Source organism: Centruroides vittatus, unplaced genomic scaffold (assembly GCF_030686945.1).
Source record: "Centruroides vittatus isolate TY-2023 unplaced genomic scaffold, ASM3068694v2 contig_854, whole genome shotgun sequence".
Taxonomy (NCBI): Eukaryota; Metazoa; Arthropoda; class Arachnida; order Scorpiones; family Buthidae; genus Centruroides; species Centruroides vittatus.
Window position 1 is genome coordinate 2,958,132 of NW_027122558.1, and position 15,998 is coordinate 2,974,129.

General features: G+C 29.4%; 1 protein-coding gene across 1 annotated transcript; it reads left to right on the top strand.

Moving 5' to 3' along the window:
* Nucleotides 1–270: 270 nt before the first annotated feature.
* Set8 (SET domain containing 8) lies at nt 271–15,573 on the top strand. The gene is made up of 3 exons (XM_067279162.1): nt 271–342; nt 6,952–7,142; nt 13,897–15,573. The coding sequence occupies exons 2-3, from the start codon at nt 7,048–7,050 to the stop codon at nt 14,105–14,107; spliced, it is 306 nt and encodes a 101-aa protein (XP_067135263.1). The 5' UTR covers nt 271–342; nt 6,952–7,047; the 3' UTR covers nt 14,108–15,573.
* Nucleotides 15,574–15,998: the final 425 nt, after the last annotated feature.

Sequence of the window (15,998 nt, forward strand, 5' to 3'; positions counted from 1 at the left end):
TAACTGGTAAAGGTGTTAGAACTTGACAGATATTCTTAAATATTTTTATTATATAAATATATAATTGTTATATGATGTTTACTTTTTTATTTAATATTAATTTCATTATAAATATTGATTTAATTGATTTGTTACAATTTTTTTAAAACTATATTTTAATTATTTCAGAACTTAATGTTTAACATTTTAATTTGTAATGAATATATTAAAAATACAATAAATTTTTAAATAAAACTTATATTCTTTAAGTATAATTTAAATTAATAAAAAAATAAATATGTAGAAAGAAAACAGAAGGAAGTTGAAGATGCGATTCTTTCAGGAAAAGAAGATGGATTTGAGGTATTTTTTTTTTTATAACTAATAAATTATTGCTGTCTAATTCCAAATAATTTATTTACTTTATATTATAAATAAATTTGTGAATAAAATCATACCTATATATAAATGAGGATGTTTGTTTTTGTTTGTTTGCTATGCATGACTATGCCATTTGACCAATTGCTACAAAATTCATGTCGTACATCCCATCCCAAATTATTGATTCAATTTCTATATATTGATTAATTTCTGTCTACATTCGATTGCTGGCTTTACATGTACTGCTATCTATTGAAAAAAATTTAACAAAATAATTAACTAAATATATTCCTACAAAAAAGGATATAATTTTAAAAAATATATATTATATTAACTGAATTACTGCAACAGGTAGCACATAGCATATGTCTGCATGAAGTGTAGTAGTGTTTTGCCCCCATACATCATACTTTTTGCATTAGCAATAGAGTCGTGCCAGTTGTGTACCTATCTCCTGGGGGAATTTTTGAATCGAAATAATGTCACTTGCGATAAAATTGGAAGTTTGTATATTGTTAATTTGGTCCTCTTTCTAATGTGATTTCCATATCCATCTCGACTTTCATCTATCGAACTCTGTTCTCAAGATTAAAGGAGGATGCACACATGTGGCACAGCAAGGAAAAGCAGTGTCGCAAACACATCTTCATCGTGCAGCTGCACAATCACACAAGTGGCAATCCGCTTACATTTTGGCGCATGCATTCAGTATTCAAGATGGCGAACGATACTGACACTGCCCACTATCCACATGTTTACAAGTTTTGTTTTGCACAGCTTGTTTTATTTAGCTAGAATATTTTGTCAAAGATTCAAACGAAGATTTTGGATTAGAGATATTTTCTTTGGTCGAGAGAGAACTGGTGTACAAAATACGCTTATTCCTCGATTAAGATCTCTCGATAAAGAATACTATTTCGAGTAAGATCCGGTTGTTTTGTTCTTTGAATTAAATTATATATGATTATTTGTGTAGAATTTGTGTTAAATTGATTATCCTTTCCTCTTTATTCTGATGTTAGTTATCTCAGTTAACTGCGTCAAACTTTCTGCCATTAAAACACCACGTGATTGTATTTTCTCACGTGATTACCAGACGACTGTTATTGGCTGATAGAAATGCATCTTGGCAGTGGTTGCCGCAAAAAATAGAATTCGACCAACTTTTGCGGCACGAAAAAAAACAGCACAAAATCGACTTTTGTGGCGAGAAAAAGTGATGTCATTCTGTCGCTTTTCCTTGCCACGCCACACGTGTGCATCCTCCATAAGGAAAGACAGACAGATGGACAACAGTGGAAATTTATAATTCTTTCAAATTGTAGTTCAATAAGTAACCTCCAGTAGCTGAGTGGATAAAACCACTGAACACCAGTAGTAAGTCATAGGTTTGTACTTGGTCAGTGAACTGGCCACGTGGGAGTTTTCTGGGTTTTCTTTGCATTAATAACACTTAAATTGGGCCATCTTTACATAAGTCTTTCCAGGATACATCCTCCTTGGCAGATTGTTCATGTATCTCATTGCCATAACCAAATAAACCAAACCAATTCTAATAATTGTTTTATAAATGCAATATTTACGAGGATATGCTTAACTACCATGAAGCCTGGACATCTCACCCCTCCCCTGATTTCATCTCCCCTTATTAACTCACTTATTGCCCCAAACTGATACTGCTTAAGATGTTCTAACGTGTAGCCAAATTAATGTACAGTATGTGCAATGATTTTAAGGCACAAAGTAGAGTTGGAAGTCTTTCTGTGCTGATGTTTATTTTTCCTATTTATTATCATGGTGACATTGCTTCATTCAAATTTCCTGTAGTTGTAGTCTGTGTAATGAGCACTTTATACACATGTTGAGTCTTACTGTCAAATCTGCTTCCACTATTCTTATGACACAACTTTCAAAAGTTTCCTTTTCTTAGATGTTTTTGCCAAGCTTTACTTTTTCAACCTGGTTTCACCAGGTTTTTTTTACAGGATCACATAAAAGGAATTATTTTCACATTTTTACAAGATTTTTTTTATTTAAACAAGTCATATGAAGTCTTACAGACATTAAAGTTAGCAATTTCAATCACATGCAGGGCCATCACTTTTCAACTATTAATAGTAGAACCAGTATTAATTAGTAGTTGTTGACCATCCTCTCTTCTGGGAGGAGGTCAACAACTACTTTTGGTCAAATTACTTTAACCCGCTTCTGCAACACTCCCTTCTTTCTATTGGATCCACCTGTATGGTGGCATTTGAATAGGAAAATTACATAATAATAAGGCTGCACAAAATATGTTTTAAGAGGTTTTTGTGGATGCCGAGTTTAAATATTTGGTCTGTTTTTTTGTGAAATTTGATTGATTGGCAGATTACCATTTGATGTTCGACTGTTAATGTAACAGTTTCTTAGAGTTAACATTAGGAAAAAATATGATATCTGAAAGAATTTAAGATATATTTTTAATTGGTGTCTACTTGACCAATGAAATTGTGCCATTTCTGAGGAAGAACTATTATTGTTTGAAAACGTTTGTAATATATTTATCTGTTGTATCACCCACACCGGTAACAGGTTCCAGGTACGTGATTGATTTCATTCCGGTGTTCTTTGCATGTAGAAGATTGTTACTTTTGTTGTGTATCTCCTCCACTTTATAAAAATATACTGACTGTTCTTATAAATTTATCGTGGAGCAAATGTAATAGTATAAAATTTAAAAATTAGTGATTTTCTACAATCTAATAAAAAAAATTTATCAAGGTGAAATAAAAATAGGTTTTAGTGCAGACACAAAGAGAACAGAAAAGGTTGTGTGCACACAGGATCTGAATTGTGTAAAACTGAAACTAAAATTTCTGACACTAATAAAATTTAAACCACAACAAGAGGATGTTATCAAACATATTCTAATGTTTTCCTGTTAATTGTAAATGCTTATATGTAAATTTAGACATTCATCTGGGACTACTATGAAGTTGTGCACAAATTTACATTGAATTTCATTTTACACAGTACTTAGATGCACAATTGTGTTGTAAAAGAAGACTATATATTATATACATATGTGTGTATAATCTGACTGATCTTTGTTATAGGATATTATCAAATTATTTTTTTAATGCATTAATGTAAAATATTTTGATGTATAAGGGATGTTCAATAAATAACCAGCCAATAACAATAAAATATAATCAGTTAATTTTATTTTACATTTACCTCACCCTTTTTATATACCTTAATAACCAAAATCACCTTGGTGGTTGAGGTATTTATCTCACTGTTCCACAAGTCTCATGATTTTCCATTTAAAAAATGTTGCAAGATAAGAGTAGATCCAAATGTAGACAGCACCCTGTACCTCTTGGTTGGATTGAAATCATCTACCTTTCAGTTCTTTCATTAGCTTACCAAACACATGCTAGACCATGTAAGGTTATATCCAAATTTAAATACCTCTGGAAGCAAAGAATTGCTCGGGGTCTGGTGGTGCAACGGGAAGCACACAGCACGACAAGTGGAGGCTGCGGGTTCAAGCCCTGTCCCAGGTCAATTCTTTTCTTCCAGAAGGTTCTAAACTATTTAATAAATTATTAAACTTATAATTATTAATTTAGTTAAGAGATGGCACCTATGTGCGGACATCACACATAACAGATATACAACCGCACTAGCGCAGTACGCTACAGACCCGGAGATAGAGCCATTCTTTAACGAGGCGAGAATAATACAAACGACGCAGCGGCCGCACCATTTAAGATGGATTGAAGCGATATGGATACATAAGATGGCAAAGGAGGAAAAATGTATCAATAGCAAAGAAGAATTATCATTATCGGTGGCCTGGCAAACGCTTGTCTATGATACGAGATAACGTAAAGCTATACTTCCATCAACCGCACACGCGCAGAATGACGAAGACGGCGCGTGTTTGCGTAGAGCTTTCAGAATTCGTTTTTTGAAAGATCGAATAACTTGTCTGTTCACCTGAAGAAGAACCAGAGGTTCAAAAACGTTAGTGAGGAAAGAAAGGATAGAGAAATATTAGCACTGTTCGGTTCTGGGTAGAAGTAAGTCTAAATTCAGACAATTATTATAGACATTTATTTCTTTTACTGGCAGTGCAGATTAACTTTAAAACTAATATTGGTTGTTTATGTGAAGAATTATAAAATGGAACAAGGAGAAGAGCATTGAAAAACACCAGGGAATCAAACTAACCTTATTATAATTTCCAAATATCTTATATATAAAATTCTCGTGTCACAATGTTAGTTACCTTACTCCTCCGAAACGGCTTTACCGATTTTTACCAAATTTTATATGCATATTCAGTAGGTCTGAGAATCGGCTACTATCTATTTTTCATACCCCTACACCATTTCCCCCTTTCAAAAATATATTTATATATGGATTAAGGCTTTTATGTCCAACAGATGGCACTAACTTCCGACGACCTAAGTTTGCTTTTCTGTGAGAATGGACTGAAGCAGGTCATTTTCTATCTATCTATATAAATAAAATATAACGTTCGTTTGTTCCTACCGATTCCTTTGAAATTTTGACACAACGTTGCATTCGAATACGCACGTGTTTTTATATAATATACATGTCAAAATTCCCCCCAGTGGGGGGAGATGGACAGGATTAAGGCTTACCGTGAAGAACTCTGCTTCTATTATACTATTTTACATGCAGTTTTTTACGTTTTTAATTGCGTTTTAATAGGTTACGTCAACAGAATATACACTAAAAAGGGATTTTTCGATATTCCCCAGTGGGAAAAGTGACGGGATTAAGGCTTACTGTGAAGAACTAGGCTTTTATTATACTATTTTAGATGCGTTTTAATAGGGTACGTCAAGAAAATGTACACTAAGAAGGGATTTTTTGAAATTTCCCCCACGGGGGAAGTGTTATACATTTATAATAGATACATTTTGAGCCACAACAACGCGTGGCTGGGTCAGCTAGTAACATATAGCAATATCAATTTTAATTTGTAAATTTTAAAACAGCTGTATTAATTATGCAGTATTATGAATTTGAGAGAAAAGTCAGTAATACTTATCTCTCCAAAACTTTCATAATTACCATAAATTTATACTTTTGTACATAGATTATACAAGATTTGTTAATGAATAATAAATAATGGTTTGTTTTTTTTCAAAGCAATGTAGATTGACCCGTTCATCCCACTAGATGGCGGGAATTTGGTTTTTGTCGAGAGTTGGCAACACCAAGAAAAAGTTGTTAAGTTCCAAAAGACGCGGGAACATAGTGGAATGCTCTTATAACCGAATTAATGTAAATAGTTGATTTTTGTTTTGTGTGAATAAAATCTAAAGACAGATTTAGTGGACTTTTTGCTTGATTGGACATACGACAGGGAACCTGGCGTACGAACAAGACGGTCAGGTGAGAGTTACGAAAGCTAACTAATCATTACACGAGACTAGGATGGGCCTGATGCGACATAGATTTATGGTTGTTGATTAATAATAGGATAAACTATTTTAATTTAATAAAACATTTTATTTTTAATTTTAATAATTCAGCAATTATAAAAAAATACATGATTACTGTTAATTAGAAAAAAATAACTAATTACAAAATTGGAGAAGCAATAGCATATATGCATAGTAAGTGAAATACTGTTTTATTTTGTCAATGTGCTGTACTGTAAGGGACATGAGGGTCAGGAAATTGTTCAAAGTTGGTCAGGGAAAGTCATGGAATTTAAAACAAAAATTTAAGTAGGAACCCTGTACTTGGTCATCATCACTTTACTCACTGATGTTGTGACCTTATTCTTTTTGGTGGGAGAGGTTAAGAGATGCTTCAATTGCACACTAGTGTGCATTGATTCCAGATCATAGTGTTAGACCATGTCTTCTTTCCTGTCACAATTCAGCCCAGGAAAGTTTCTGCCTTTCCATAGATCAAATGCTGCAATGATAAGGCTGTTTGAGTTACTTTCTTCTGCCTTGACAGATGAGGTATCCATTGTTCACAGACATTTTGGAAGTATGTACAGGTATGCAAAATCTCCTGTATAGTACTGAAGCTCAATTTACATGGCTTTACCTGCCAAGGAGAACACGTTCTCCTTGGCAGGTAAAGCCATGTAAATTGAGCTTCGCCTGTTTCATGTTTGCTGGTGTAACCACTGTTTTAGACAACTTGGTCACTTCTTGTTTTTACATTGTCCACCTCTCACAACTTTTCCTCCATGCTTTCATTTGGGCATATAAAAGTTTTTGTTGTCTATACACATTTGTCATACATCAGTGAATCTCTATAGGTCCAGTCCCTTTTGTACTTAGAAACCATATTATGGTATAGTACATTGCTCTACTTAAGATGTTTGCGTTCTGCTGTAGTATTATGAGTGATATTGATTAGCCATGCTGCTGTTTATCTTATCTATATCTTTCAATTCTTACCAGGTTTCTTCATTATAAAAATTACTTTTGTAGTACTGCATTCATTGGCAGATTATTTATTGATCATCCCTTATAGATAATAAGTTAGTATTGTAATTTTTTAATTAATAATATAAATGATTTATTTACAAAATCTTCCTGCCAGATAAAAGAAATTATAGGTAAAGGGAGAGGTGTTATTTCAAAACGATTAATTAAAAGAGGAGAATTTGTTCTTGAATATCATGGTGATCTGATTGATATGGAAGAAGCTAAAAAGAGAGAGAAAATATATTCCAAAGAAGAAAATACTGGTTGCTACATGTACTATTTTCATTATAATAATAAACAATATTGGTAAGTATAGAACTTGTACAAATTTCTTTCTAATTTGATAATATATTTACTTTTAGATTTTCTCATACATTTTGTCTTTCTCTACTGATTAAAACTGGATATGTATAAACTGTAAAATAACTCCTTTAATACCTTAATTCTCCAATACAAAACAAAACTGACTAACATTTTGATCTAAGACTAAGATTTTTTATCAAGTCGATAATGTTAGATTGAAAATGTTAATCAGTTTTGTTTTGTACTATAGAATTAAGATATTAAAAGGGTTACCACTGGATAGATTGTAACTGCATGGAAAAATTACAATGGCAGGTGAATATGCCATTGTAATTTTTCCAGAAACCATCAAGAAAACATATAACTTGCCTTCAGTTCTCTTTCATTTATTTAAAGGTTAACCCATCCTTAAATTGATATTAGGCATTCCTACTTAAATTTTTATCTTGAACACTAAGTTTTTGGTAATTTCCACCTGTGTAATGACACTCAGAGAACTATTTAAAAAACCGATTCCTGATTGTCATTTCAGCTCTCACCTGCCAAAGAGAACTATAGCAAGTAAGAAAACATGTTTAAGAGTCAATCTTATTTTCTTATTGGATATTATCAACATTAAAAGTACTTTTTATTTAACTTTTTTAGGTTGTTATTTATTTGGTAAATAAAACAGAATTGAATTGAACAATAAAAAATCGTTGTTTTGGTAATCTTTACATTTTCAATTCATTTTAGAAATTCCAAATTAAAAGGTACTGTCTCAAATACTTTTTTATTTTTTCATTTCACTTATTTTATAAATACAACTGCAATGATAACAGATGTGAAATGAAAGAAACGAGAAAAGTGAATTTGAGACGATACTTTCTAAATTGCATGTTTTTATGACCATTTTAGAGGTGCAAGCTGCAGTAGTGCTGAACACTAGAATACTTTTTGTATCCAATGACATGTAGTTTTTCAGATTTTTTAAGAACTTTTATTATTTACTTTTATTAAGAACTTTTATTATTTACTTTTATTAAGAACTTTTATTATTTACTTTTATTAAGAACTTTTATTGTTCAGTTTTATGTGATCAGTTAAATTCAGATCAGTGTTGTGTAGGTTTAATAATGTACTGTTTTGTCGGCAAAAAGGTTACAATTATTGTTACTATTATTAGTTGATATATAGAACAGAAATGAAGCAATATGATATAAATTTTTAAACTATAAGGATGCAACCATTTCACCTTTGGTCTGGAAGTATATAATCAGAAAGAACTCATAGGGTGGTACATTCAATAGGCTTAATAGAAAACCTGAGATACTATAAGTTTTTACTTTGTGTACATGTTTATTATCATATTTTTGTATTTTATTTTATTTTATTGTATTATTTTCGTTATGTTTGGTTTACTTAATTCAATTTCAATATATTACATAAGTTCTAATATAATTTATTTAAATTTGAACTTGTTGTTCGAAACACTATAGATTCGAACGTCTTTAACCTGATGATGGCCCATAGAATGGGTTGAAAATGTTTGTTTAGCCGAATAAATGAACTTTCTCAGTAATAAGGTGTGTTAGTTTTATATGATATAAATGTCTAGCAAATAAAATTTATCATCATCTTTTCCTTACGAACTTTGGGAGATTTTTGTTTTATTTCACACATTTTTTAGTTACATCTGCAATGGAGTGTAATAGAAAATGAACATTTTAATATTTGAGATAGTACTTTCTAAACTGCATATTGATGAGTGTCATGCTTTCAACAGCTGCTCTGTAGGCGTGGAATATAGTGTGAGACAGGTTATGCAAAAGTTTTATTTCCATTCTAGCAATTTTCTGTGTGTATATGCTACTGTATTTATATGCATGAAAATATGGTATTTTTATTATTACATAAATATTTTCAAGAAGAACAAAGCAAAAATGCATTGTTTACAGTAGCATTATTTTATTAGTTAGTTTTTAAGATTTATAGTTTGTCTTCCTGAAGAAATTACTTGTAAAATATCAAAAATATTCAGACTTGTAGCTGAGTTGGTAATTAGAGAGATTAGTATAATGGAATAATATATTGCTTTTTGCCCTTATTACTATTTAGCACTTAGTCTAAATAAATACATATATACAGGTAGGCTTATCACACCAGTACTGATGTGATAAGCCCCACCTGTGTATGTTTGTTTATTTAGACTAAGTATTAAATAGAGAGATAGTGTTGAGGAAATTCCAGAGTATGGTCAAGTTTATAGTAATGCATGTTGATTTATTAATAATATAGAATGATCTAAGTGAGAAAGATGAGTTTGTTAACAACATATATCTTATTGAGGGTCTTAAAGTGCAAGAATTGGATACTAAAGTTCATTTTTTTGGTTGAAGGAAAACAGGCAATATATTTAGAACTTTGACCTACAAGAACAACATTTATAGATCAATTTACATACCCCAAGACTCCTTTTGAGTATATTACATTTTCTTTTGATGACATTCTTTTGAAAAAGCAATTGCAAATTTCACATTGATTTATGCCTGTTGTTATCCAGAAATAAAAATATAAAAACTTAATTATTGACCACATTTTTCATACCTTCCTCCCGACTTGTCTTTTACAGCTTACATGGCCCTTCTCAGAAAAAGATTGAAGGCTCCTTCTTTAGAGAGACTGGCATCCAGATTGTATGTGAGCATCTATAGTTGATTTAGCTATCAAGCTAATTCATCTTTGTATCTTGTGATGACCTTGGTTGCCTGAAAGTACAGTAGAGCGTCGATAAGTGGAACCAATTGGGGACTGGGGTCCTTCCAGTTAATGATTTGTTCCAGTTTCCGACTTTGTACGAAAAAATACATTAACCTGTCCGATGTTCAAATTTTTCTCCGTTGCGTATCGCTTCCTGTTAAATTTTTCTCCGTTGCGTGTCGCTTCGTGTTGAATTTTCGTCGATTTTAAGCCTGACGAAAATTTTTATAATAATCATCGAGGCTATCGTATCATTAAAAATTATTTCTGCATTTTGTACAAACAAAATAAATATATTAAAGAATATAAAAAACATGAAAATTATACTTTAGAAGTAAATTTAGTATCAAAAACATTCGATTCAGCACGACACAGTCCGACTGAAAATCGTTCCACTTTCCGGCCATTCCACTTACCGACGTTCCACTTATCGACGCTCTACTGTACTTGAGAAACTGTTATGCAATATAAATTAGTGAGCTACAGTAAAGCAGATTTTTAAGTTATTAATTTATAAAATTGCAGTTTTATTCACTGTTATATTAAATAAATGAATTCATTTTATACACTTTTTTACAAATATATAATTTTGATGCTTCAGTTTTTCATTTAAAAATTCTAATTTTTTCATTTGTTATTTAAGTTTTATAGCCTTAAGGAACATTGTATAGTAATGAAAGTGTTTCTTTTTAAATAAGTTGTATTTAATCATTTATTTATAAAACATAATTTGAAATTGTCTTATTAAGATCTTTTGAACATCTTTTAATATGAATTCACTCAAAACTGGAGGAAACATGAATAGTATGAACTAACCTTACATGTCAGTAGAAATTTTTTAAACTCCAAATGTTTTCTGCCTTTCTAAGATCATTTTCAGTGCAAAACCTTTTATTTTGAACACAGAGATTAGAACAAAATTTTTTTACACCAAAAAAGTTCCTTAAACTTTCAAGCTAAAGGTCATGCAGACAAATATTTCATAAGTGATTCTAGAAACAAAATTTTATCTACAAATTAAATTCTAAGTGATGATAGACACATCAGTGGCTCATCTATTCAGGTTTTTATCAAACAAATTCTTTTCTAAGCCAAAAAATTTTTTCTCTAATTTATTCAGTGTTGAGTTTTCCCATAAGCAAGAAGAAATAACTTCTGCTTAGAATAGTAATTACTAATAACTAAAAGATGATTGTAAGTTAAATGTTACAGAAGATTATTTTATAATGAAAGTCACTATTTTAAAACTTATTTTAAATCAATATCCATTTTTAAGAAAATATAATAAATTTAGGTTTCTAATCAACAAATATATCTTATAATTCTAGAGAAAATAATGGCCAGCTCGTATTTCATGAAAATGGAGAAGAGATTTGAATGTCTTTTTCCTTTTTACAAGCGTTAATACTTTGAAATAACTAAAAAGAAATAATGCATATTGCAATACTTTTGGTTTTAAATATAGAACCACTGTTCTATACTTTTTATTATATGAAGCATTAGCAATAATAAATTCAAAACTCATAGTAATAAACTTATAAACTTTATGTATTGAATAAAGATAGTAAAAATGGAATTGACTAAGAATAATAAAGTAATATATAGTAGTATATTGGAATAAATTTGCAATAAAAATTTACCATGTTTTCGTGGAATGACCAGCGTGCTGGTCTATCTGGGGACACCATGAAATCAGCTATTTCCGTATGGCAAAAGCTGGCATGCTGGTTTAAGTGAGGTTATACATCCCTCTCGAGAAAGCACATTAAAAAAATGAACAAGTTTTTATTCTAAAGCTGTGAAACTATCAGCATTACATCAAAAACTAAATTGTGTGTTTAACTTTGTTTTGTCTTCTTTCTAATGATGTAAAATACTCACAGAATTCTGACAGTGCTTTTTTTTTGTGTGTATATTTTATTGTTGTTTGATTTAAAAACACAAAAATAAACATATTAAATTTAAGAAACTGGCTGTAAATTATCTCAGCTTACATAATTAACATCAGCTTTGTGTGAAATTTGAGAAGCTTACTTTGTTTAATTTAAAAATTAAACTTTAAAAATGATAGCTGCACCATGTCACTTCTATAACAGTGACCACGAGACAATCTATTATCCAATCAGAAGTAATGATCTGACAAGCCCATTATTTAGTGTTATCACTAATCTGACTGACGTACATCATCTTTGTTTTATCAACGTGGAATTAAAAAGACTTGTTATTTTGTCAAAAAGAAAAAAAATGCCTAGGGTTTCAAAAGCATAAGAGTAAAAATGGTCATGTAAATTCTAGATCTAAAAGAATAAGAACAACTGAGACACTTGATGGCTGTGAAGTCTGACTTGAGCAACTTTAAATAAGAATGGCTTTGTCAAGGGCTGCAGAAACAGCATCACAACGTCAAGCTTGACTTGAAGCTCTTCTCAATTCTTTAATTGCTACTTTCTCATAAAAAAAATATTGTCATGCTTGACGGAAGAATTTATCATTTATAACAATGTGTAATATTGGCTCACCTGGAACATCTTGTGTTAAAAGAAATTTGGAAAGTTATTCTCAATTTTTATTACATTTAAATAAATGTTGCCCATTGTAAAACAAAATCACATATATTTGAACAATGCAGTTTTGAAAGCAAAATGACATGATTTGCCAAATTGAAAGCTTTAGATAGATCTAGTGACAAACTATCAATAGTTTTGTTATTCTCTAGATTTGTTGTTAAATAAAATGATTATTAATAATGCATCAATTGATGGATGATTATTGTCAAGAAAAAGTAAGTTTTATTAAGTAAATTGATTTTTAAAAAATAAATAGGAACTTACAGCATAATAAAAAATCCAACAACAAGTTATATAACTTCCCTGGCAAAAAATTAAAATTGTGTATGGTGCCATCTGTTAACCCCTTCTCAGTCACTGTCACATCCCATATGTTTATATGCAGTGATTGTTTTTTTATCTTTAATGTTTGTCATATGTTCATTGTGATAAGTGCTCTAGAAACTTTTATTTTAACATCTCTGATGCATTCACTGTTGTTAAATGTTTATTTAACTATTTCTCCAATAGATGTCATTATGTTACAAAAAAATTATTCTGCTTTTTTTGGAAGGAAAATTTACTTTCATTTTGGAATCTGTTAGCATCTATGTAAATTGTTTCTGATAGTTTTATCTTTCAAACAAATAATCAAAATTATTTTATTTAGAAATATTTTAATAATTATTAAATAAATAATTAAAATTCCTAATAAAATAATGTGAGTTATAAATAACTAAAATTAATTTTGTACTATTGATATTTGATATATAAATTGACATTTTTTTTGGATGGTCATGTTGAAAAAAATTAGACTGAGAATGGGTTAAGTCCATCTGCACTCAAGATATGATAGAGAGAGGATCGTGTATCTCCTCACTTTCTAGACATTACCAACCAAAATTTAATAGAATTCCCCTAATACACAACACCCTCCTTGCAAAATTTCAGTTTTTGAGGCTTAGGAATTAAGCTTCAAAGTGGATGAACAAAATCGTGCTTTCCCTATACACATGCACTCACTCATTCACTCACATCCATATATACGGGGGAAAAAACAAATTTGTTTGCATTTCTCAACATTTTAAGGTCCTAATCCAAAATTTAAAAACCTTGGAGGGAGTATTTTTTGACCAGTTGCCATACCTTCTTATTATATATAACAACTGGAAAATTAAGTGTCAGTAAACATCTCTGCTGTGTTAATTAGAAAATTATTGAAATAAAGAATTGGAGGTATGAAGCAGAGAGAAGTAAAAAAAAAAAAAATTGTCCCACAAACCTGATGAGAACGGAAGTATGTAATGAATAATACACAATGTGTTGCATATTGAATCAATTTAGTGTTTTTTTTCCCCCCATTATCATGAGGTGTGAGCTGGCTTTAAATCATAAACTAATAGAATATAAAATATACTATGCACTTGAAAGCCATATATATTACACATATAATTGTCAATTGTTATTTTCAGTGTTGATGCAACGAAAGAATCTGGAAGATTAGGAAGATTGGTAAATCATAGCAAGAAAGGAAACTTGAAAACAGAATCATTTGCTGTAGAAAATAAACCTCACTTAATTCTTGTGGCTCGTCAAGATATTCAACCCGGTGAAGAATTGTTATATGATTATGGAGATAGAAGTAAAAAATCTTTAGAATTTCATCCATGGCTTGCAACGTAACTTTTATATTTATTTATAATAATGTACAATATTTCTGTAATATAATTTTTTCATTTTTTTAAACTACATTAAAGATTTTAATGTAGCTACAATTATTCAAATAACAGAAAAACAAACTATAATTTTTGAAACAGTTTAAAGTATTAATTTATCTATATTCTGTATCAGAGATAGATATAAAAGTTTAATATTATTTTCCGATCATTTATCTTAAAAATCATACGAGCCTTTGTTGGAATATTGTATATAAAATATATATATATTTATCGTAAACATATGTTGTATATTAACATCACATTTTCATCAATATAATTCAATATGACTGAGCAGTATTTTATAAATTGAGAAGTATGCTTATGAAAATTTAGAGATAGAAATGAAAAAAAGTTTAAAAACAAGTATCAATACAATGCCTTTACAACTTATTAAAAAAAAAAAAAAACATGGCCTTGTCTTCCTCTTGAATGAAAGTGCTTTGTATGAAATTATGACCAAATTGCAATAGGCACAGTAGTAATGGATATTAGTTTGAAATTTGTATTCATTAAAATGTATTTATTAGTTTTGAAATTTACAATAAACTCATTATGAAATTTTGGTATAAAACAAAATCTTGTAAATTGTTTTTCTAATTAAAAATTTCAAGTGATAAATGAACATTTTTTACAGTTTATAGAAATAAAATTAATTTTACCTTTCTGACTTTTAATTAATGAATTATAATGCAAAGAAACTTCTAATTAAAGCAATGTATGATTTCATATTTTTTCAAAGTTTATCATCATCAGCAGTGTGATAATTGTGTCCTGCTTTCACATTTTCTAAAAGATAGGACTCATTCCAAATGAATTATTTAAAAATATCCATCATTTCGAATGAGTCCTCTCTTCTACAAAATGTTTGTTATTACGAGAAATGTGAAGTTCATTTGCACGTATTTAACAGAATATTTTAATTTTAGAATATAATAGATTAAATATAATATTTTATAAACAAATAATTTTTGTGCAATAAGTGAAATTTTGATTATTGTCATTTAACATCAGGTGTGAATATTATAAATTACAGAACACGATAGTAATGTTTTATGGGGATGTTTAGTTCTAAATATTATTAGCTTAACTTTTAGTTAAAAGATATTAATCGTATATGTAACTTTAAAAAACTATGGTTCATTCTTGTGATAATATACTATACAATAATTATAAGGCATTATATACTATAATATAAAGATTCAGAAAGATACAGTTTGTCAATCGTGTTATATATTGATAATAGAAAATGAAAAATCAGTTATTACTTAATTTGATGAAATGACACAGAATGATTTTTAACAAATGCATTTATTTCGGGAATTAGCATATCTGAAATGTATTACTATGCATAATCCACCAAATAATTTCAAACAATTCATATAAATATAGTTGTTTGTTTTTTAGTAAACACTTATTGTCTTAGTGGTATAGTTCTCCTAAACTGATAAAAATAAAATATTTTAAATATTTAGAGTTTAAAAATGCATTCAAGTTTAATCTAAAATCAAAACAAAGAAATGTTTAATTTGATTTTTAAATTAAACCTTATTTTCCAAATGGAAATTGTCAAATGTTTTGGTTTTGTAAATTATATTTATCAAAGATACGAAAATATTCATTCTGTTACATAAGATAATTTAACTAAAACAGTTTTAAAGGTGATTTTTCTAAATGTCGACAATCAATTTTTACAAAAGATATAATTATAATTCATAATTTCATCAAACTTTATATCAAAAAAAAAATTAATATGAAAAAAATTTCAGCTCAATTCAAATTTTTATATTCCTGCCAAAATTTTTATAGTATAATATAGAATACTGCATTTTATAATTTGTGTATACAATAGGATGTTG

Coding starts and splice junctions, on each gene's coding strand:
- Set8 (XM_067279162.1), top strand. CDS start 7,048: ATGGAAGAAGCTAAAAAGAGAGAGAAAATATATTCCAAAGAAGAAAAT. Junction 7,143..13,896: donor TATAATAATAAACAATATTG/GTAAGTATAGAA, acceptor TGTTATTTTCAG/TGTTGATGCAACGAAAGAAT.